The sequence below is a fragment of the Ahaetulla prasina genome, chromosome 8 (assembly GCF_028640845.1).
Source record: "Ahaetulla prasina isolate Xishuangbanna chromosome 8, ASM2864084v1, whole genome shotgun sequence".
Taxonomy (NCBI): domain Eukaryota; kingdom Metazoa; phylum Chordata; class Lepidosauria; order Squamata; family Colubridae; genus Ahaetulla; species Ahaetulla prasina.
Window position 1 is genome coordinate 65,024,494 of NC_080546.1, and position 22,238 is coordinate 65,046,731.

Sequence of the window (22,238 nt, forward strand, 5' to 3'; positions counted from 1 at the left end):
AAAAGTCCAGTCTAGCACAATATCAATGAAGAAGAAAAATAATAGCTCTCAAAAGAAACCAGCATGGCTGCATAAAGAACTCTGACAAATTGAAAGACAAAAAGGACACATATAAAAAGTGGAAAGAGGGGCACATAACTAAGGCAGAATATCAGCAAATAACCCAAGCCTGTAAAGATGACGTGAGGAAAACTAAGGCTCACAATGAACAAAGGCTTGCAACAAAAGTAAAAAATAACAAAAAAAGCTTCTTCCAACATGTTAAAAACAAGAAAAAGGTCAAGGAAACAATTGGTCGATTGCTGGGAGAAACTAGCAAGAAGGTGACAAGCAACAGGGAGAAAGCAGAACTACATAACTCATTTTTTGTAACTGGGAAAGGGAAAAAAACGGGAAAAAACAGTCCAAGCTATCAAAAACAGCACCACAAAAAACAGATTAGGAACACAAGTTAAAATAGGGAAGAAAATGATAAGTGAGGACATGTCTACACTAGATGAGTTCAAATCATCAGGACCAGATGGATTCTGAATGAACTGGCAGACGAGATCTCAAAACCATTGAATTATATCTTTCAAAGATCCTGGAACACTGGGGAACTGCCAGAGGACTGGAAAAGAGCTGATGTAGTTCCCATCTTCAAAAAAAGGAAAGAAAAATAGATCCAGGAAACCTATCAGCCCGACCTTAATACCGGGGAAGATTCTGGAAAAAATAATCAAGCAACAAATCAGTGAACACTTAGAAGCAAACAAAGTAACATGGGTTTGTCAAAAACAGAACATGCCAGACTAATCTTATTGCGTTCTTTGACAAAGTGACAAAATTAGTGGTCCAAAAGAATGTTGTCGATATAATTTACTTGGACTTCAGTAAGGCATTTGATAAAGTAGACCATAATCTACTACTAGATAAAATAGAAAAATGTGGGTTAGACCGCATCACCACCAGATAGATTCATAACTGGCTGACCAGCCACACTCAACTCAATGGAACTGCATCTAAATGGAGGGCAGTATGCAGTAGGGTACCCCAAGACTCTGTTTTAGGCCCAATACTCTTCAACATCTTCATCAATGATTTGGATGGGGGGATAGGTGGAGAACTCATCAAATTTGCAGACAACACCAAACTAGGAGGAATAGCCAAAACTCTAGAAGATGGGCGTAAGATACAGAAGGATCTTGATAGACTTGAACATTGGGCACTATCTAACAAAATGAAAAAAGAAAGGATCTACATTTAAGCAAGAAAAACAAAATGCACAGGTACAGTATATGTGGTACCTTGGTCAATAGTAGTAACTGTGAGAGGAATGTTGGAGTCCTAGTGGACAACCATTTAAATATGAGCCAGCAGTGTGTAGCGGCTGCCAAAAAAGCCAACAGAGTTCTAGGCTGCATTGACGGATAGAATCAAGATTACCTGAAGTGTTAATACTACTTATAATGCCTTGGTAAGGGCACATATGGAATACTGCATCCAATTTTGGTCGCCATGATGTAAAAAAGATGTTGAGACTCTAGAAAAAGTGCAGAGAAGAGCAACAAAGGTGATTAGGGGACTGGAAACTAAAACATATGAAGAATGGCTGCAGGAACTGGGTATGTCTAGTTTAATGAAAAGAAGGACTAGGGGTGACATAATAACAGTGTTCCAATATATCAGGGTCTACCACAAAGAAGAGGGAGTCCAGCTATTCTCCAAAGCACCCGAGGGCAGGACAAGAAGCAATTAATGGAAACTAATCAAGGAGAGAAGCAACCTAGAACTAAGGAGAAATTTCCTAAAACAATCAGTGGAACAGCTTGCCTCCAGAAGTTGTGAATGCTCCAACACCGGAAGTTTTTAAGAAGATATTGAATAACCATTTTTCTGAAGTGGTGTAGGGTTTCCTGCTTAAGCAGGGGGTTGTACTAGAATACCTCCAAGGTCCCTTCCAATTTAGTTATTCTGTTTTCCCATCCCCATTCCCATCCCCATCTGGGTCCCATCAATTAAAGTTCTATCTGGTGGGTCCCAAGAAGTAGGCCTTCTCGTGGTCACTTAATAACCACAATGGGGAGAGCAGGAATTGGGATCGTTAAGCTAGGTGATCATGTGGGCACCTTGTTTAGCAATCGCCATGTCTTGTGACTGTAATGGCAGGCTCCATTATGGTAAGCCAAGGACTATTATTATTATTAGTAGTAGTAGTATTTATTCAATTAAAACAACTGAGCAAGAATTCAAAGACTCAAAATTATCAAGGGAGAATAAGGTGGGGCCTTGATTTAGCTGGTTTATTTTCTCATATTAATCATTCAGCCCATTTCCCAACTGACTGAAACTATGGTCATTCTATTCCACCTTAATGATCCAACAGGATCCCGAGTCTAACAAACAGCAGCAGAACTAACAGCACAGATAATCCTATTTTATATGTAATAAAGTAATACATTAAGTCATCAGAGATAAGTACTTTAGAAACAGATCTGTAAATATTGTAAAATTGTCCTGATTTGTTGAAAGTACGTTCCTTGATGTTTTATAGGTTTTTAAAGTAACAAATGCATGTGTCTAGCTTTTCTATGCATTGTTCGTATAGAAAATGTGGAAAAGTTACTTTTGCTAAATACAGTGAGGCTCATTAAATATCAGTTTATAATTCAGATATATATTCTAAATAAACTAATTATGAAAGAAAATATTCTTATAAATTTAGCATAGATTTGGCTAAAGAATCATTGCAGAACTATATTATACAGATAATTTCCCCATCATATCTCACTGTCATTCAAAAGTGATTTTTTGCTATGTTAGAAATATCTTTAGGATGTATATTTATAATCATTTAAGTCTTCCATCTTTTTAAATAGGTGTTCCTGTGTTTTCAAGGAATTGCAGCTAACCTCGTTGATGTCAAATTAAACAGAGCAGAAATAGAACAATTACAGGTGATACTCCTAATTATTTACACACACGTAAAAGTTCAATATTTTTGTTGTTGCATAGTGGGAAGACTGTTACACACTATCATTTTTCCTCAGACATATAGAATCATACACACACATACACATATATATCTATAGATAGATAGATAGATAGATAGATAGATAGATAGATAGATAGATAGATAGATAGATAGATAGATAGATAGATAGATAGATTATATAGAGGTATAGATATCAGAAAATCATCCAATCCAGATGTGAAAAACTTATCGTATCATACCCCAAAAGACTCAAGGCATAATTGCTGCCAAAGGTGCTTCAACAAACTACTGAGTAAAGGGTCTGAATACTTATGCCAATGTGATATTTCAGTTTCTTTTAAATAAATTTGCAGACATTTCTAAACTTCTGTTTTCATTTTGTCATTATGGGGTATTGATGAGTTTCAACAACTAGAATCGGTCTGCAGCATAACAAAATTAACAAAAGTGAAGGTGGTCTGAATACTTTCTGAATGCACTGTGTTTATTTATTTGCTTGTTTATGATGGATACCCCGGACTAACACTGATCACATCTGCCAACCCACATTGGACTAGCATGGCAGATTATGGTCTATTCTTTCCAATGCAATCTAAAAAATGGCCCTCATTCCCCAGAGGTTCTAGTGCTACTACCCATGGCAATGGGAAGACCTGCCCAAAGGTAGAGGTTGCTAAGAATCACCAGGTTAAATTAGTCTGCCTTTGGACTTTGAACATAGGAACGGTCAACATTCAAACAATAAAAACAGACGCTTCATTAGAAGAACTGCTGATTCAAGTCAATAATATGCATTGGGATATCATTGGAATATGTAAAACACGATAGAATGGAAAAAATTTAGTTGAACTTGATAGGACTGGGCATTTACTCCATGTTTTTTTTTTAATTGAAAAAGTTTTTACAAAATTTCCCCTCTTTCCCCTCCGCCCTCCATCCCCTCCCCTCCCTCCAAAACCACCCTTCTCCCTCCTCCCCCCCCCGACTTCCCAGCACAAACACAAGGTATAGTTCAAAAGAAAAAACAATCATTCACTAAATTTTCCCTAACACAAATTATAATCCTCCCCTTCTTCTCAAATCCTAACTTCCCCCATACAAATCAGAGATAAATACATCCTAATCATTCAAAGGCAATCTGATATCTCTTAATCTGATATCTATTTTGCATATATTCAATCCATTTTTTCCATTCAGTTAGATATTTTTCTTGTGTTGTGTCTTTCAAAAAGGCTGAGATTTTAGCCATCTCAGCCAAATTAACAACTTTCAATATCCATTCTTCTATTGTAGGTAACTCTTTTTTCTTCCAGTATTGTCCTATCAATAGTCTTGCCGCTGTTATTAAGTTTAAAATCAGCTTAGTCTCAATTACTGTACAGTCCGTAATAATTCCCAATAAGAAGAATTGCGGTAGGAACTTTATCTTCTTTTTCAAAACATTTTGTATAATCCACCAGATCCTTATCCAAAAAGCCTTAATCTTCTTACAAGTCCACCAAATATGAAAATATGTAGCATCATCACAATTACATCTCCAACATTTTGCTTGCACATCTGGATACATACACGATAACAGCGGGTCTTTCTTAGGGTCTAAGTGCCACCTATAAAACATTTTATAAAAATTTTCCCTTAAATTGTGTGCTTGCGTAAATTTAACATTTCTAACCCAAATTTTTTCCCAAGTTTCAAAAAATATTGGTTCTTGAATATTTTGTGCCCATTTTATCATACAATCCTTTACTAAATCCCTTTCAGAATCTATTTCTATCAACACATTATACAATCTCTTTATATTACCTCATCAAATGTGAGTCTGAGTTTGATTTATAATTCGTTTTACCAAATTTTCTTCATTCTGCATGATACCAATTTTCTGATCTTCTTTCCACCTAGCTCGTAATTGCCCATACTGAAACCAAGTATAATTTCTCCCTTCTTCTTTTAGTGTATGCAAGGATTTTAATTGTAAATTACCTCTCTCAAAATATAGAAGATCTTTATAAGTAATCATTTCCTATTTATGTTCTATATTTATATTCTCTATTGCATGTCGGGTTTGCCCAAATAGGAATTTTGTATTTTAACTTGTAATAGTATTTCTTCCAGACATGCAAAGGAGCAAATCTTAACACGTGGTTCTTAAAGGCTCTATCCACTTTTTTATCATACAATAAATATGCATGCCATCCATATAAATAAATCATAACCTTCTATATTCAAAATCCTTTCCTCCTTTAAATTAAACCAATCACTTATTACAGAAAAAGCAGCTGCTTCATAATATAATTTAAAGTTGGGCATTTTTAAACCTCCTCTTTCCCGTATGTCTTGGATTATTTTCATTTTAACTCTCGCTTTTTTACCTTCCCATATAAATTTATTAATTCCAATCTGCCATTCTTCCAAATTTTTATCTTTCTTAATTATTGGTATCATCTGAAACAAAAATAAAAATCTAGGTAAAACATTCATTTTAATGGCTGCTATCCTCCCCAATAATGATAATTGTAATTTTTTCCAACTAAGCATTTCCTTCTGAACTTTTTGCCATAATACCTCAAAGTTATTCTTATACAATTTCACATTTGATGAGGTAATATAAACCCCTAGGTATTTAACCTTTTTTACAATTTCAAATCCTGTTGTTTCCTCTAATTTTTCTTTCTGTTGTCTAGTCATATTTTTTGTTATCACTTTTGTTTTATTCTGATTTACTTTAAACCCTGAGACTTTTCCATATTGATCAATTGTTTCCAACAAAGATACACTTGAGTTTATAGGATTTAACAAAATAATCACCAAATCATCAGCAAATGCTCTCACTTTATACTCATGTTGTCTAATTTTAATTCCCTCTATCTCCTTTACCTCTCTTATTTTATCCAGTAACGGCTCCAGAGTTAGAATAAACAATAATGGTGATAAGGGACACCCCTGTCTTGTTCCTCTCGCAATCTTAAAAACTTCTGTCAAACTACCATTAATTATTATCTGAGCTGTTTGCTCTCCATAAATCGTTTTAATTATTCTCATAAAACAATCTCCAAATTGCATTTTGTCTATTAATTTAAATAAAAATTCCCAGTGCAGTCGATCAAAGGTTTTCTCTGCATTCAAAAAGATAAATGCTGCTGAAGTTTGATTTTTCTTTTCTAAATATTCCAATAAATTTATAATCTGTCTAACATTGTTCCTCATTTACCTCCCCTTTATAAATCCCGATTGATCAGCATGAATTCTTTGTTGCGGAACTAACATTAATCTATTCGCTATTATTTTAGCAAAAATCTTATAATCATTATTCAAAAGTGAAATCGGCCTATAAGTCCCAGGTTTAGAACAATCCTGTTCTTCTTTTTGTTTATTTATTTATTTATTTATTTAATCACATTTTTATACCGTCCTATCTCCCGAGGGACTCAGGGTGGTTTACAGCCTAATAAAAACATACATATAAATAGAAAATAAAACACCAATTTAAAAAACTTATTAAATAAGGCCGAATATTAAAAATTGCAATAAAAATAATAAAACCTTGTTAAAACCAAATTTAAAATTTAAAATTCTAGTCCAGTCCTGCGCAAATAAATAGATGTGTTTTAAGCTCGCGGCGAAAGGTTTGAAGGTCAGAAAGTTGACGAAAACCTGGGGGAAGTTTGTTCCAGAGGGTGGGAGCCCCCACAGAAAAGGCCCTCCCCCTGGGTGTCGCCAGTCGGCACTGCCTGGCTGACGGCACCCTAAGGAGTCCTTCCCTGTGAGAGCGCACGGGTCGGTGGGAGGCAATCGGTGGCAGCAGATGGTCCCGTAGATAACCCGGCCCTATGCCATGGAGCGCTTTGAAGATAGTGACCAAAACCTTGAAGCGCACCCGAAAGGCCACAGGTAACCAGTGCAGTCTGCGCAGGAGAGGTGTCACATGGGAGCCACGAGGGGCTCCCTCTATCACCCGCACAGCTGCATTCTGGACTAACTGGAGCCTCTGGGTGCTCTTCAGGGGGAGCCCCATGTAGAGAGCATTGCAGTAATCCAGACGAGATGTCACGAGAGCATGAGTGACCGTGCATAGGGCATCCCGGTCTAGAAAGGGGTGCAACTGGCGAACCAGGCGAACCTGGCAAAAAGCTCTCCTGGACACGTCCGTCAAATGGTCTTCAAAAGACAGCCGTCCATCCAGGAGAATGCCTAAGTTGCGCACCCTCTCCATTGGGGCCAATGACTCGCCCCCAACAGTCAGCCACAGCTGCAGCTGACTGTACTGGGATGCCGGCATCCACAGTCTTGGAGGGATTGAGCTTGAGCCTGTTTCTCCCCATCCAGACCTGTACGGCCTCCAGACACTGGGACAGCACTTCGATAGCTTCGTTGGGGTGGCCCGGTGTGGAAAAGTATAGCTGAGTATCATCAGCGTACAGCTGGTACCTCACACTGAAACCATTGATGATCTCACCCAGCGGCTTCATATAGATGTTGAACAGGAGGGGCGAGAGAATCGACCCCTGTGGCACCCCACAAGTGAGGCGCCTCGGGGTCGTCCTCTGCCCTCCCGTCAACACCGTCTGCGACCGATCAGAGAGATAGGAGGAGAACCACCGATAAACGGTGCCTCCCATTCCCAATCCCTCCAACCGGTGCAGCAAGATACCATGGTCGATGGTATCAAAAGCCGCTGAGAGGTCTAATAGGACCAAGGCAGAGGAATAACCCCTATCCCTGGCCCTCCAGAGATCATCAACCAACGCGACCAAAGCCATCTCAGTGCTGTATCCGGGCCAAAAGCCAGACTGGAACGGGTCTAGATAGACAGTTTCATCCAGGTACTGGGGTAATTGACATGCCACCACGCTCTCTACAACATTGGTATCAATGATATAAAAGTGATGGGGGTATTCTCCCTCCTAATTGTATCTGATTAAATAATTTCTTAAGTGGGCCTACTATCTCATTCTGTAAATTTTTATAATAAATTGCTGTAAGTCTTACATTTACTCCATGTTATAAGTACCAAAGATGGACAATGTGGCAGGGTTGGTTTTTTCATCAACTGAAAGCTGAAAGACAAGGAAAATTCGAAAGTGTTTCGAACAGAGAAGCCCATTGCATCATTTAATTGAACAAATAATACAAGCTTCAAATCATTCAAGCTTATGCATCAACAATAAGCTCTAAGAGGTAGGAGAGTTTTACAGTGATGTGGTCTACCTTCAAGAAAAGAAAAATGTTGATACAAAATACTAATGGATAACTTGAATGCAAGAATAAGAAGAACAAAAACTGAAGAAAAAGTGACTGGCCCGTATGGAAATGGTAAACAAGATAATAGAGGTGACAAACTAATAGATTTTATATCATGAACTCATTTTACAAGAAAAATATTAGTAGAAAATGGACGTGGAAGAATCCATCTGGGTACACAAGCAAAATTGACTTCATGTCAAGTGATAAATCTTATTCTTTGACTACTGTCATAAATCGTTTTAATGTTGGAAGTGACCATCGAATGGTATGAGCTAAAGTGAAGACACACTGTTGAAAAGAACATATGAAAAGGATAAAAATATTATAAAAACCAAAAACAGTGATAAGCTGTTAGAGGAGAACAGCAGTTTTGAAATTAATCTGTCAAATCACTTTGCTCTATTGAAGGATTTGGAAGAGATGAACATTATGGACCAAAATGAACAAATAGTAAAGAACGTCCTTGAAGCTGCTATATCTATAGCACAGCCTGAAAACTACTTTGTTCAGTCAAAACTATAGATTTAATGAAAACTATAGATTTAATGAAAAAACAATGGACAATGAAGCATACCAGAAATTTCAGTGATAAACTGGAATATGTTGAACTTTGCCATAAGACCATAAGAAAACATATCCAAGAAGAAATGCATCAGTTTAACATGAAGCTTGTGAAAAAGGCAATTGAAGAAAACAAAGGGGTTAATATACCAAAATGCAAGTTTATAAATACAAGAAAGAAGGTTTTTGCATTAAAATGTGAAGATGGTTCTGTGTGTAGAACAAGACAGGAAATGTTAGAAATATTGGAAAATTCTATTCAGAGCTATACAAAGATAGCTCAAGATCACTCAAAAGTAACAATACCCAGGAAGAGGAAATGCTAGACATCTTAGTAGAGGAAGTATCAAGTGCCATAAAATCAATGAAAAATGGCAAAGCTTCAGTAAATGACTGCATTACAATTGAAATGCTGAAAGCTGATTGTCACAGTTTACCCAGGATACTAGCAAAACTGTACTCGAAATGTCTCAGAGAAGAAAAAATACTTATCCATGGGCCCAAGATGATTTAGAGAACTATTGTCCATTAAGCAATAGTTCTCCAATAGTTCTTTCAGTCATCCAGAAGGTTTCACCAAGATGATAGCAAAAAGAATACTGAGAACATTAAATGGTGCACAGCCAAAGAAGCAGGCATGGTTCAGAAGTAGCTACAGCACAATGGATCACATCCAGATTTTTCAGCAAGTCATTGAAAGGCACAATGAGTACATCATGCAGTTTTCATTGACTACGAAAGATATTTGATTCAGTATTCCAGCAAGCAATAATCATTGCATTGCTCAACCAAGGCCTAGACACTGCTTACATAAACTTACTGTCAACTATCCAGTTGGCGAATCCAGAAAAAGAAACTTCTGGGACATCATTTTACCAAGAGTGGTAAAATGGTAAAACGATGTCCCAGAAGTTTCTTTTTCTGGATTCTTTTGTGTCAATGTGGTTTATTCTGTAAAGAAGCGAAACTAGCTCTGGTTTCCCACGCAAAAGCAAGCATAGTTAATTCCCCCTTTTCCGTACAGGCCACCCACAGTTCAAAATGTCCACCAATCAGATCTATTCATTTTGTTATAGGAAAATGTAAGGACATGTCTCAGCTGGTCCCTCAGGAAAGTAAAGCTCTTGACTTCATTGAATTGAATCAAAAGAACATTTACTGAGAGAAAATGGTTGCAATAAAGTCAGGCAGAATCTGAAGTTCCTGCACAAAGCGCAAAGTAGTTCTTATGTTCCCCAAACCAACCCCCACCCTGACCAGTCCACCGACAGCCAATGTGATGCTGCAAGGTTGCTTTGCAAATGCTGAGGTGCTAGACAGATAAGAGGTCACTCTCAAAGTATGACAACCATGGAACCTGGCTGGAACCAGCTGGGAGGGTGTCTGCTTTGTCTCCGAAGACAATCCCCCTCCCGGATTCCTAAGCTTGCAGCAAAAGCGAAATCATGCAAAAAATGCCAGCCTCTCTCCCTCCACTCCAACAGAACGGCAGAACAGGATGGTGAACCTAACATGCTGCCCCACTGAGCAATGTTGTGACTCTAGCCCCCGAACCTGGCCCCATGCCCAGAAGTGACTTGGAGCCGGGCCTGCTGCCAGAAAGTGACTTGGACAGTGAGGGGGAAGGGCCGTCAGGACTTACCTCGGGAGCACCAGCTTCCCTGGCTCAGCTCCAGGAGCCAGAAGCAGGCCAGGTGGAAGAAATAATGAGGCCTAGGAAGTGCTGAGTCATGGAGCCACACCCCACAGGATATAAAAGGCAGAGAGAGCTGGTGTGTCTCTTTGTAACAGGCAAATCCACTGATTGACTAGAGCTGAAGTATGTGACTCACCAGCGTCGTGGAAAATAACGAGGGCTCTTGGCAGACGCTGGCTCTTTAAAGTCTAGAGACCCTATTGTGGCAGTGGTTGACCCATTCATTTTGGGTGTCAGGGAATTCCTTCCAATCCATTAAATATTGAAGGTTCCCTCTGTGTTGATGAGAATTTAAAATATTCCAGATCTCGAAATGTTGTTCCCCTTCTATCATTAATGACTGAGGTGATGGTGGAAGCTTAGGTCTGAGGGGGGAAGTAACTTCAGGTTTTAATAAACTACAATGGAATATGGGGGGGACCCTCCTGATGGACTTGGGCAGACTTTACTGTACAGTTACTGGATTGATGATGCATTTGAAGGGAAAATATTCCATATATTTGAGTCCTAATTTCTTCGATGGCTGCAGGGATTGCAGTTAGCGGGTGGAGAGGTAAACTTGATCACAGATGTTAAAAGGTTTGGATTCCATTTGCTTTTTGTCCACCTGTTTTTTGTAAGCCGCACATGCATCTGCTAGGGATTTTCTCACCATAGGACATATATTTCACAGTTGAGGAGACCCATGCTTTAACAAGAACATCATCTAGTCCAACCCCCTACCCAAGCAGGAGACCTTACACCATTTCTGACAAATGGCAGTCCAATCTCTTCCTGAAAGCCTCCAGTGCTGAAGCTCCCACAACTTCCGAAGGCAAGCTGTTCCATTGGTTGATTGTTTTCACTGTCAGAAAATTTCTCTTTATTTCCAGGTTGAATCTCTCCTTAGTCAGTTTCCATCTATTATTCCTTGTCTGGCCTTCAGGTGCCTTGGAAAATAGCTTGACTCCTTCCTCTCTGTGGCACCTCCTCAAATATTGGAACACTGCTATCATGGCTCCCCTGTCCTTCTCTTCACCAGACTAGCCATGTCCAATTCCGGTAATCGTTCTTCATATGTTTTAGTCTCCAGTCCCCTAATTATCCTGGTTCTCTACACTTTTTCTAGAGTCTCAACATCTTTATATAGTGTGGTGACCAAAAGTGAATGCAGTATTCTATGTGTGGTCTTACTAAGGCTTTATAGAGTGGTATTAGTACCTCACTTGACCTTATTTGCATCCCTCTGTTAATGCAGTTTAGGATTGCATTGGCTTTTTTGGCTGCTGCTGCACACTGCTGGCTCATATTTAGCTGTCCACTAAGTTTCCACTAACTAAGTCCACTTAGTTGTCCACTAAGATTCCGGTGAATGGCGCAGGCTGGTAAGGCCTGTTATTAAGAACAGCCTGTTATTAAGAACACAAAGCCTGCAATTACTGCAGGTTCGAGCCCGGCCCAAGGTTGACTCAGCCTTCCATCCTTTATAAGGTAGGTAAAATGAGGACCCAGATTGTTGGGGGGGCAATAAGTTGACTTTGTAAAAATATACAAATAGAATGAGACTATTGCCTTATACACTGTAAGCCGCCCTGAGTCTTCGGAGAAGGGCGGGGTATAAATGTAAACAAAACAAAACAAAAAAGATTCCAAGATCCCTCTCACAGTTACTGCTATTAAGCCTGATTTCACCCAAACTGTATGTGTACTTTTGGTTTTTCTTGCCTAAGTGTAAGACTTTACATTTCTCTACACTGAATTTCATTTGGACCTAGTGTTCAAGTCTGTCAAGATCCATCTGGATCTTGAGCCTATCTTCTAGGGTGTTAGCTATTCCTGCCACCTAGTATCATCTGCAAATTGGTAAATTCCCCTTCTATTCCCTCATCTAAGTCGTTTATGAAGATACTGAAGAATACTGGGCCCAAGATGGAACCTTGTGATACCCCACATCTTACTTCTCTCCATGTAGACGTAGACCCATCAAGGACTACTCATTGGATATAGTTTGTCAGCCAGTTAGGAATCCATCTGGTGGTGATGCTATCTATCCCACTTTTTTCTAGCTTATCAAGAAGTAGGTTGTGATCTACTTTGTTGAATGGCTTGCTGGAGTCCAAGCAGAGGTGAAATCCAGCAGGTTCCGACAGGTTCTGGAGAACCAGTAGCGGAAATTTTGAGCAGTTTGGAGAACTGGTAGCGGAAATTTTAAGTAGTTCAGAGAACCGGCAAATACAACCTCTGGCTGGCCCTACAGTGGAGTGGGAATAGAGATTTTGCAGTATCCTTCCCCTGCCTCGCCCACCAAGCTACACCATGCCCATCAAGCCACACCCACAGAACCGGTAGTAAAAAAAATTGGATTTCACCACTGAGTATATTATGTCCACAGTATTTTGCTGGTCTACTAATTTAGTCACTATGTGTCTAAGCTGGTCTTTTGAAAGCCCCATATAGACAGCTTCCTGTACAACTGGGCTCTTCATAACTTCTCAAATACTGCCATCACTAACCTTAAGTGCTCTTCCATGTTCTTGGTATAAATAAGGTTATCATCTAGGTACACCAGCACTCCTTTATACAGGTGTTCATATAGGACTTCATTTATCAACTACACAAATTCCGCTGGTTCCCCTTCCAGCCCAAATGGCATCACTTGAAATTGGTAGCAACCCAAAGGGCAGTTGAATGCAGTTTTCCACTTATCCCCCTCCTTAATCTTCCCTCGGTAGTATGCTTCCCTCAAAGCTGTCTTAGTGGATTTTTTTCCATTGAATTGGTACCCCAGCTTGCCCCTTATGAGGGGGAGGGAATACATATTTTCCATGCAGGTAGTTTAACCCAGGGGTGAAATCTAAAAATTTTCCCTACTGGTTCTGTGGGCATGGCTTAATTGGTGGGCGTGGCTTGGTGGTCAGGTGACTGAATGGGCATGGCCAATAATAATAAATAATAAAAATAAAGTATACAAAACTTGGGAGCGCATCGGTCTACCTTCTTTAAAAATAGAGGCATTGGTCTACTAATTGCCTTTTTTGGGAGGCACCGTCTACCTTCTTTAAAAATAGAGGCACTGGTCTACCAATTGCCTTTTTTTGGGAGGCACCGGTCTATCTTTAAAAATAGAGGCACTGGTCTACCAATTGCCTTTTTTTGGGAGGCACCGGTCTATCTTCTTTAAAAATAGAGGCATTGGTCTACTAGCTGCCTACAGCACTGATCAGCCATAGTGAGGCCCTTTGAAGTGCCATGGCAGTCATTTAAGGCCATTTGCAGCTATATCACCACCAAGAGATTCAAGGACAGAAAAGAGGAACAGCAAGGTGTGGGGTGGGGTGGGGGCAGGGATTTTGCTACCGGTTCTCCGAACTACCCGCCCCCATCGCTATCGGATCGCGCAATCCGGTCCAAACTCGGAGCATTTCACCCCTGGTTTAACCCATGCAATCCACGGATAGTCTAAGAGACCTATCTTTCTTCTTGGAAAGCATAGGGGCAGCCACCCTCTACTTTGCTGGCTGGAAAAATTCTCTGGCTAAGCTCCTGTCTATAAATCCCCAAAGTTCTTCCATCTTCCTCGGCATCATGGAGAACATCTTTGGCTTGGGCAATTTGAACTCTGGCAAGATTTCAATAGCACAGTCGATGAGGCGGGAGCATGTCTGATTCCCTCTCACTGAATGACTTTGCTATGTCACAGTATTCGTTTGGAACAAGCGGCTCTAGCTCCTTGCTTCCCTTTAATGTATTCCTGACTCCGTTTTCATTTTCCTAACTGTAGGCTCTTGACTGACTTCAGCTAGCTGTTTTTCTTCTCATTCAACACTTGTTGCTGTCCCAATTTACTGACGGATTCCATTTCCTCAACCAGGCTAGCCCTAGGACCATGGTATTGGTCATTCCAGGAGCCACAATAAAATGAATAGTCTTTACATGGGTCCTGGCCCTGAGGCTCACTGGTTCCATTAGGCAGATTGCTGGCACCCCTTCCATAAGGGAATCATCTAACTGAAAGATTCCCATGGGCTGCCTTAACTTCCTCAGTCTCAGTTTTAGTTTCTTCACCATCTGGAGACTAATTAGGCACCAAGTGTACCCCAATAATGCTGTGTAGGTAATCTTACTCCCATGGGTATCAAAATCACCCAGTGTGCCATAGGGATGAGAGTGCCACTATCTGGTGGCAATTATGGTAATCTGGTTGTCTTCCCCTTTGCTGTTGCTCTTAGAGAAGACCAAGCCAGGCTTGATGTGGCTTGGCGTTCTCCCCCTTTACTGGATTGGGAAGAGACCTCCAAGACCTGTTGAACCGCCCGCATTTTCTCTTGGTTTTGTGGGTGGTTTTCTTGACTATGGCTGGTTCGGGACTCGTGGTGCGGATGCCAGCTGTGGCTTGAGGCAATCAGGCACCCAGTGATCTTCCTTTCCACACTGGAAGCACACTCCTGGGCACCAGCGGGGCCTCTCCCTTTTGGCAGGGTGCCCGCTGCCCTTTACTCCATGGGGTACTTGGGCATTTACTCGGGCATTTGGCAAGATCAGTTCTCACATGCAGTGTGTTCCTGGTACTCCATCAGGTTGAACTCCTCATTTGTAGCCCACTGTTACAGGGGTGAAATGTAAAATTTGTTACTACTGGTTCTGTAGGCGTGGCTTGGTGGGGGGGTAATGTGACTGGGTGGGCATGGCCAACTTTTTTTTTTACTTTTAAAAGCATGTTTTCTACAACCTCTTCAGCCAAAAAGGTTTAAAAAATGCTTTTAAAAGCCTGTGATGATCAGGCAACTCAGTGGGGATCGCCAGAGAAAAAAAGCTTTTAAAAGTTAAAAAAAAATCGATGATGATCGCACAGCTCAGCTGGGGCGGGGGGGGCAGGGATTTTTGCTACCGGTTCTCCGAACCAACTGCCACCATCGCTACCGGATTGGGCGATCTGATCTAAACCAGGAGCATTTCACCCCTGAGCTGATACCATGCTCCAAGGTCACGGGACATTCACTGAGGTAGGCAGCTGTGATACAGCTCCTTTTTTAACTGCTCTCAGAATTGCTAGAGCAACATACGCTGAGGCCAATCTCAGGTGAGCCACCAGTCTACAAATATTCTGGATGTCCTGTGCCACTGGCAGCTTGCCCTGCTGTAAGGAGCGGATGCAGGTCTCTGCCTGCTGGGCTGCTTGCAACACCTGCATGAAAGCATCCAAGTTGTGGAGTTCTGGAGCTCCTTTGTTGTGGAGAGACACCAGCCATCCCGCAGCATTCCCTTCCAGGTTGGATGCAATGGCATTGATCCTGGCACACTCACCAGGTAAATCGCGCCCTGGTGCTCCATATAGTTCTAGAACGTCATAACGGACACTTTGCATATGCATGTGCGCTTCCGGTTCCGAACCAGTAGTGAAGATAAGAGGAACCCACTACTGATCAAGACATATCCAGGCAACAATACCACTGCTGCCAGGGGTGCCTGAGTGTGGACTCCAGCTGCCACTGGGCCACAAGTGTCGGCCCCTGTCCCACCAGGGGGGAGGCATCGTGTGGGAGCTGCTGTCCCTTGGTGGGCGGCTCCCACTGTCCCAATTGGGATCAGCCCCATTGGCTGCAGAAGGGAGGGAGATGGGGTAGTCAGCGGTTTCATGGCAGCCATCTCGGTTCCTGTGGTTGTCGCTTGGTGAGGTGGCTCCATGGATTTCCAGCCTGCTGAACTTCTCCCTCAGCTGCTTCATTGATCGACTATGAATTGTGGCTGGAAATTTCCACTCAATTCCACTCGGCTGCTTTATTATTATTATTATTGTTGTTGTTGTTGTTGTTATTGTTGTTATTATTATTATTTATTAGATTTTTATACCGCCCTTCTCCAGAAGGACTCAGGGTGGTTTACAGCCAATATAAAACAATGACAATTTACAACTAAAACAGAGATTTAAAAACTTATTATATAATTGGCAAAATTTAAAACATTTAGACCTAAAAACCCCTAAAAATTTGTATTAAATATAAATTAAAATTCAATCCCTATTAAAATATTAAAATTTAAAATTTAAGCCAGTCCTGCGCGCATAAACAAATACGTCTTCAGCTCGCGGCGAAAGGTCCGAAGATCAGGCAATTGGCGCAAGCTAGGGGGAAGTTCGTTCCAGAGGGTAGGAGCCCCCACAGAGAAGGACCTTCCCCTGGGGGCCGCCCGCCGACATTGCTTGGCGGACGGCACCCTGAGAAGTCCCTCTCTGTGTGAGCGTACGGGTCGGTGGGAAGCATGTGGTAACAGTAGGCGGTCCCGTAAGTACCCTGGCCCTAAGCCATGGAACGCTTTAAAGGTAGTAACCAAAACCTTAAAGTGCACCCGAAAGACCACAGGCAGCCAGTGCAGCCTGCGCAGGAGTGGTGTTACATGGGAACCGCGTGCGGCTCCCTCTATCACCCGCGCGGCTGCATTCTGAACTAACGAGCCTCCGGGTGCACTTCAAGGGGAGCCCCATGTAGAGAGCATTGCAATAATCCAAGCGAGAGGTGACAAGAGCATGAGTGACCGTGCATAAGGCATCCTGGTCAAGGAAGGGGCGCAACTGGCGAACCAAGCAAACCTGGTAAAAAGCTCTCCTGGAGACGGCCGTCACATGATCTTCAAACGACAGCCGTCCATCCAGGAGGACACCCAAGTTGCGCACCCTTTCCATTGGGGCCAATGACTTGCCCCCAACAGGCTATCCTGGCTTTCCACTTGCCCCCCCCCCCAGTTCATTGTGACTCCAGGGTGGGCCAGTGGGTCCTCCATTTCTGCCACCTTCCCCCATGGCTTGCCCATGGCTGTTGGATAGGGTCCCTCTGTTCTCTTCCCCTTGAGCATGGGTGGTTGCTCCAGCTTTTCAGCCCCCTCTGAGGGGTGCGCTGGCGTCTTGCATCCAAGCTCCGATTTGAGTTGTTGCCAGGATTTCTCAAGAGGGGACTTCCCTGGGTATCAACCTCTTGTCCATCTCTTTGTTGGCTGCGAACATTTTGAAGCTGCTAACCTGGTGGATCCAGATAGGCTGCTATAGGCAGAGCTGGTTTAATGCCAACTGTCCAGTTTGCGAATTCAGAAAAAGAAACTCCTGAGACATCATTTTACCAAGAAAATAAACTTTACTGAATAAACCACACTGGCATAGAAGAAGCAAAACCAGCTCTGGTTTTCCCATGCAAAAGCAAGCATAGTTAATTCCCCCCTTTCCCTTCAGACCACCCACAGTCCAAATATCCACCTCCTTCCACGGTGCCAATGGATTTTTGAATACCACTCTCCCTCTCTTGTATTCCAACCATATCCTCCCTGTTATTGTCAAGCTGTGAGAAAAGAAGAAATATAGGTGAAAGTGCAAATCAATGTTGACACTTATTAAAATCAATATATGAAAAAACAATGGTGACAATTTGCCTTATGATCTTAAAGTGGAAATCAGCATAGAATAAAATGTACGACAAGGAGATACAATATTACCTATCCTTTTCTCAGCCTGCCTCAAAGAAGTATTAAGCATTCTGGACTGGGGAAAAGTAAAAAAAAATCAAGGGTGCCTATTTAAATCATTTTGCAGATGATGTCATTCTCTTCTCACAAGACCCAGAAGAGTTACAAAGACATATGTAAGAGCTACACAAAGCAGGAGAACTTTGGCTTAAAAATAAATCTGAAAAAGAGCCAGGTCATATTTAATAAATTTACCAAAGGAATTTTTTTATATATATCTGGAGAAGAACTAGACATATATACCTTGGCCAATGGAATCTCAATGGAAACTGATACAATGAAGGAAATTGAATGGCATGTTAAATGTGGTTGGCAGATATTCGGCAAATTAAGTGTAAATTTCAAAAACAACCTCCCCCTATGCAAGTTGGAACCAAGTGGTAAAGGGTGGCCATTCCGGTCTCTTGAGCCGTGGGCCCTTGGCTCAGGAAAATGAATGTCGGTTGTGCCAGAGGCCACCCCGTTGTCCCTGAGCCGAAGTGCTGGGGCATCCCACTTACTCAGAGGCAGCTCAACTGCTCCGGAAGGCCAACCAAGGATTGGCTGCGCAATGGCAGCTAGAGTCCCAATTCTTCAGAATGCCAGCGGTGCAGTGGTTTTGGCAATTCCCAATGCAGCTCCCACATTGCTCCTTGAATCGGGGTGCCCCCGCTGGCCTCACCCATCACAGCCAGGTCCTGCTGCAAGCTCCAACTTGGCGGCTGCTCCTTAGGTCGGGCACCCATCTGGTGGACAGCCTCCGCGGCTTATATTGCTTTTTCCATCTCCTGGGAGGGAGAGAAGAGGATCGCAGTAACAGGTGCTGAGACCATGCCTGTTGCTCTCTCCACAGGTTTCTTCTTCTCCTCCATCTTCCCTGAGTCTTTGCGTCATCCGGGATCGGGTTGGCACTTGGGGCTCAGGACCCCGAAAAGCTCCTCAAAGTTCAAGGAAGCAGTTTTAAATTGAAGGGAGATTTGGGTTAATATCAGGGTTCCAAGTAATACCCCCCAATGAAATCAAACTCCGAGGCTTGCGATTCCTCAAAGCTAACTTTTATTAGAGATGTCATATTGGCACATCTGGGAAAACCCGAATCTAAGAGCTTCTGAGTTTTCCTCACCCAAAAGAAAGTTCAAGACCTTGCCCACTTCTCCCACAAAACCTGGGTGGGTATGGCCAACTCAACATCACTCCCACTCGTCACATGACCCCCCCAAGCCACACCTTCCCAGGTTTCGTGGCTCCCGGTGTTTTCTGTGGGAAATTGGTCTTTCTCTACCCCCCTTTTCTACCCTCTCCCATTTCTATTTTCCCCTCCCCCCTTCCTTCTCGTCTTTCTTTCTTTCTTTCTTTCTTTCTTTCTTTCTTTCTTTCTTTTTCTCTCCCCATCTCTCATTTCCCCCCTTTTCCCTCTCTCTCATTTCCCTCTCCCTCTCCCTCTTCTTGCTCTTATTTGTTTCTCTTTCTTTTTCCTCTCTTACTCTCTGCCATCATTTTTTCATTTCTCTCTTTTTCTCTCTCCCCTTTTCTTTCTCTCATTTCTCTCTCTCTCTTTCTCTCATGCGCATAAGCGAGAATACCCTCTCTTGCGCACATGGGGATACCCTCTGCAAGCGAGCTCCCGGGCTCAGCCATAGCAAAGGCACACAGAACGGGTGGGTTGACCTTCTGACGGGCAAGCATCTTTAGTGAGGTTGCTCTGGCTTTCTCTACACCTGATATCCGGGGTGGGCGTGTGGCAGGACCAGGACCTTTTTCCCACTGCCTGCTTCTTTACTCCAAAGATGGTTTTACTCACCCTAGGGTGAGCATGCCAAACCTCGCATACTCACCCTAGGGATCAGGCTGTGCTTTGGCCGAGCCTGGCCGGTCACTTGAGTATCCACAACAGCTGGCCAGGTGGGTCACATGAGGAGGAGGAGGAGGGTCATCTTTGGGGAAGCCACCCACTGCGGCTCATGCTCAGCTGCACACTTGTCCCTCTTTCTGTCATACCCTCCTCCTGGATCCCATTCCTATCCTGCCAGCCCTTGTGTTAGTGAAGTTGGCATTGGCCACGGCTGGTTTGGGCCCGTGTTACAATATAAACTGAGCTTGTCTTTTAGCATTCTTAGCATTAGTTCCTCCCACAGTTAGTAGCAAGGCAGCAAGGGATCTTCAATATTTTCGGTTTTGGACAAGTACATCAGCATCTTCCCGTGTGATGTTTAAAGTCTTTAAGTTGTCTATGAGTGTTCTTTGCCATGTATTTGAGGACGCCTTCTTGGTTATTTAGTGTCAGGGTAGATCCATCTCATTGCCATCTTGACAATTTGATTATTCTCCATATCGAGCATATGACCTGCAAGTTGGAGTCTTCTCCATGCGACTATGTTATGTAATTTGCAGGACTTCATTATTATCATGGTCAAAATAGTGAATATTTAGGATTCAATGAAGGCTTTGTTGGAAGATATTGAGTCTCTTGTTAATACTCGGTGACTCCTTCCAAGTCTCACTGGCACAAATAGCTGTTGGGATCACTATAGAGACAAGCAAATAGAATTTAAGTTTCAGTGATATAGATGACGAGGTCAGATTTTATTCATACTCTGAAGACATCTGTTGCTTTTCCAACGCAGCATTTGACATCTATTTCTGCATCTCTGTTTTGTGTGATTACACTTCCCAGATAGGTAAACCTTTCTATTTTCTCAAGTTGTGATCCAAATGTGATTCTTTGTATCTGTGTGGTGGAGTTCACATGCTGTATAATGATTTATGATTTCTCGGCACTTATCCTGAGACCAATTTTGGTTGCTGCTTCACCTAAGGCATGCGTCACATGACATCACATGATGTATCATGAAGATTTTGCCTTTGCGGAGCTGGGGGTGCGTGGCCTGTGACCTGCCAGTTTCATATCCCTGATCTAAGGCAATTATCACTTGTAGTTTTATCTCATCTTCCTAAAGTAATTCAGTATTATCTGTAAAATCCAGGGTTGCCAAGATGATTTTGGTCAGAATAATGAATGTCTTTCTTAGCGCGCGTTGTTCATCGCATAATATAATTGAGAGCCATGAGGAAGAAGAGCGGTGACAGAATACAGCCGTGTCTAACTCTGTAGTAATTTCGAAGAAATTTGTATGTCCATTTTAGGTCTTAATGCAGCAGCTTGATCATAGGTATAAGTCCTTAAAGATAGTAATGAAGACTGTCGGTACACTGTATAAATGTAGGATCTGCCAGACAGATTCTTGGTGGACACTGTCAAATGCTTTCTTAAAATCAATAAAATTAATGGTGAGCAGATATTGATATTCAATGCACTATTCTATGCATATTTCTTAAGATGAAGATTTGTTCATAGCAAGACCTTCCACAGTGAAATCCAGCTTGTTCTTCTGTCAGACATTAGTATATGGCATTTTGCAGCCACCTAAGGAGAATTATGCAAAATGTCTTTCTTTCCAGGCAACAAAAGGGGGATAATGCCCCACCAAGTGGTGCATTTTGAAATGTTATCTTTCTTGGGGATTGTAACTATAGCCCTTCTTCTCCAGTCCTCTGCAACTACACCATTTTGCCAACATTTATAAACAATGTTGTCAGCTCTTTCATCACAAGCTGTATTAGGATCTCTGCAGTTATCTAAGCCAGCTACCTTGTTTTTAAGGCTTCTAATTGCCATCTTTATTTCTTCAGTTGTAATTTTACCTGAAGCTTTGCTCGGGCGCACTCTTCATTAAGGTTGTATATAATAGACAGGTTTGGCTGATTAAGAGTTCCCTGGAAGTGTTCAACCCATCTTTTGTTTTTCTCATTTTGGGTGATCAAAAGCTTCCCATTCTTATCCTTCATCACAATACTGGAGCTATTTCTCATTCCAGTCAATTTATTAGCAATGTAATGAAGAGTTTAAAGAGTTATTTTTAACAAGGATTATTCATGTAATCCAAAGATATACAATAATTTCTGTTTATTTTTAAAATAGATAGGATCTGATCTAGCCAAAGTTGACAATCTTAAAGTTGCTCTAGGTTTAGTCAAAAGAAGAAGCAGCAAAAAGAGCAATAAAAGTGTGAGGGGCTATGAGTAGTAGTTAAAAGGAATGTTCAAAGGTTAAAAGGTTAAAAGGTTTGTTCAACCTAAAGAAGGCTAAATGTTCACATAATAACAGTCTTCTAATCCTTGAAGGGAAGAGAGTAACATCTGGAACATTGAGAGTAAAACAAGAACCAGTGGGTGAAAACTTTATAGTGAGAGAGCTAAACTTTAAAACAAGGAGGAATTTCTTGAGGATGAGAGCTATTA

The 22,238-nt window shown here is 41.8% G+C and overlaps 1 protein-coding gene across 2 annotated transcripts in view; it reads left to right on the forward strand.

Moving 5' to 3' along the window:
* RAB28 (RAB28, member RAS oncogene family) overlaps window positions 1–22,238 on the forward strand; it is a 319,728-nt gene that overhangs the window by 208,218 nt on the left and 89,272 nt on the right. For both annotated transcript variants that reach the window (XM_058192160.1, XM_058192159.1), the window contains exon 6: window positions 2,859–2,936. In XM_058192160.1, the coding sequence (XP_058048143.1) occupies window positions 2,859–2,936 (78 nt within the window). The remainder of the gene's footprint in view (window positions 1–2,858; window positions 2,937–22,238) is intronic.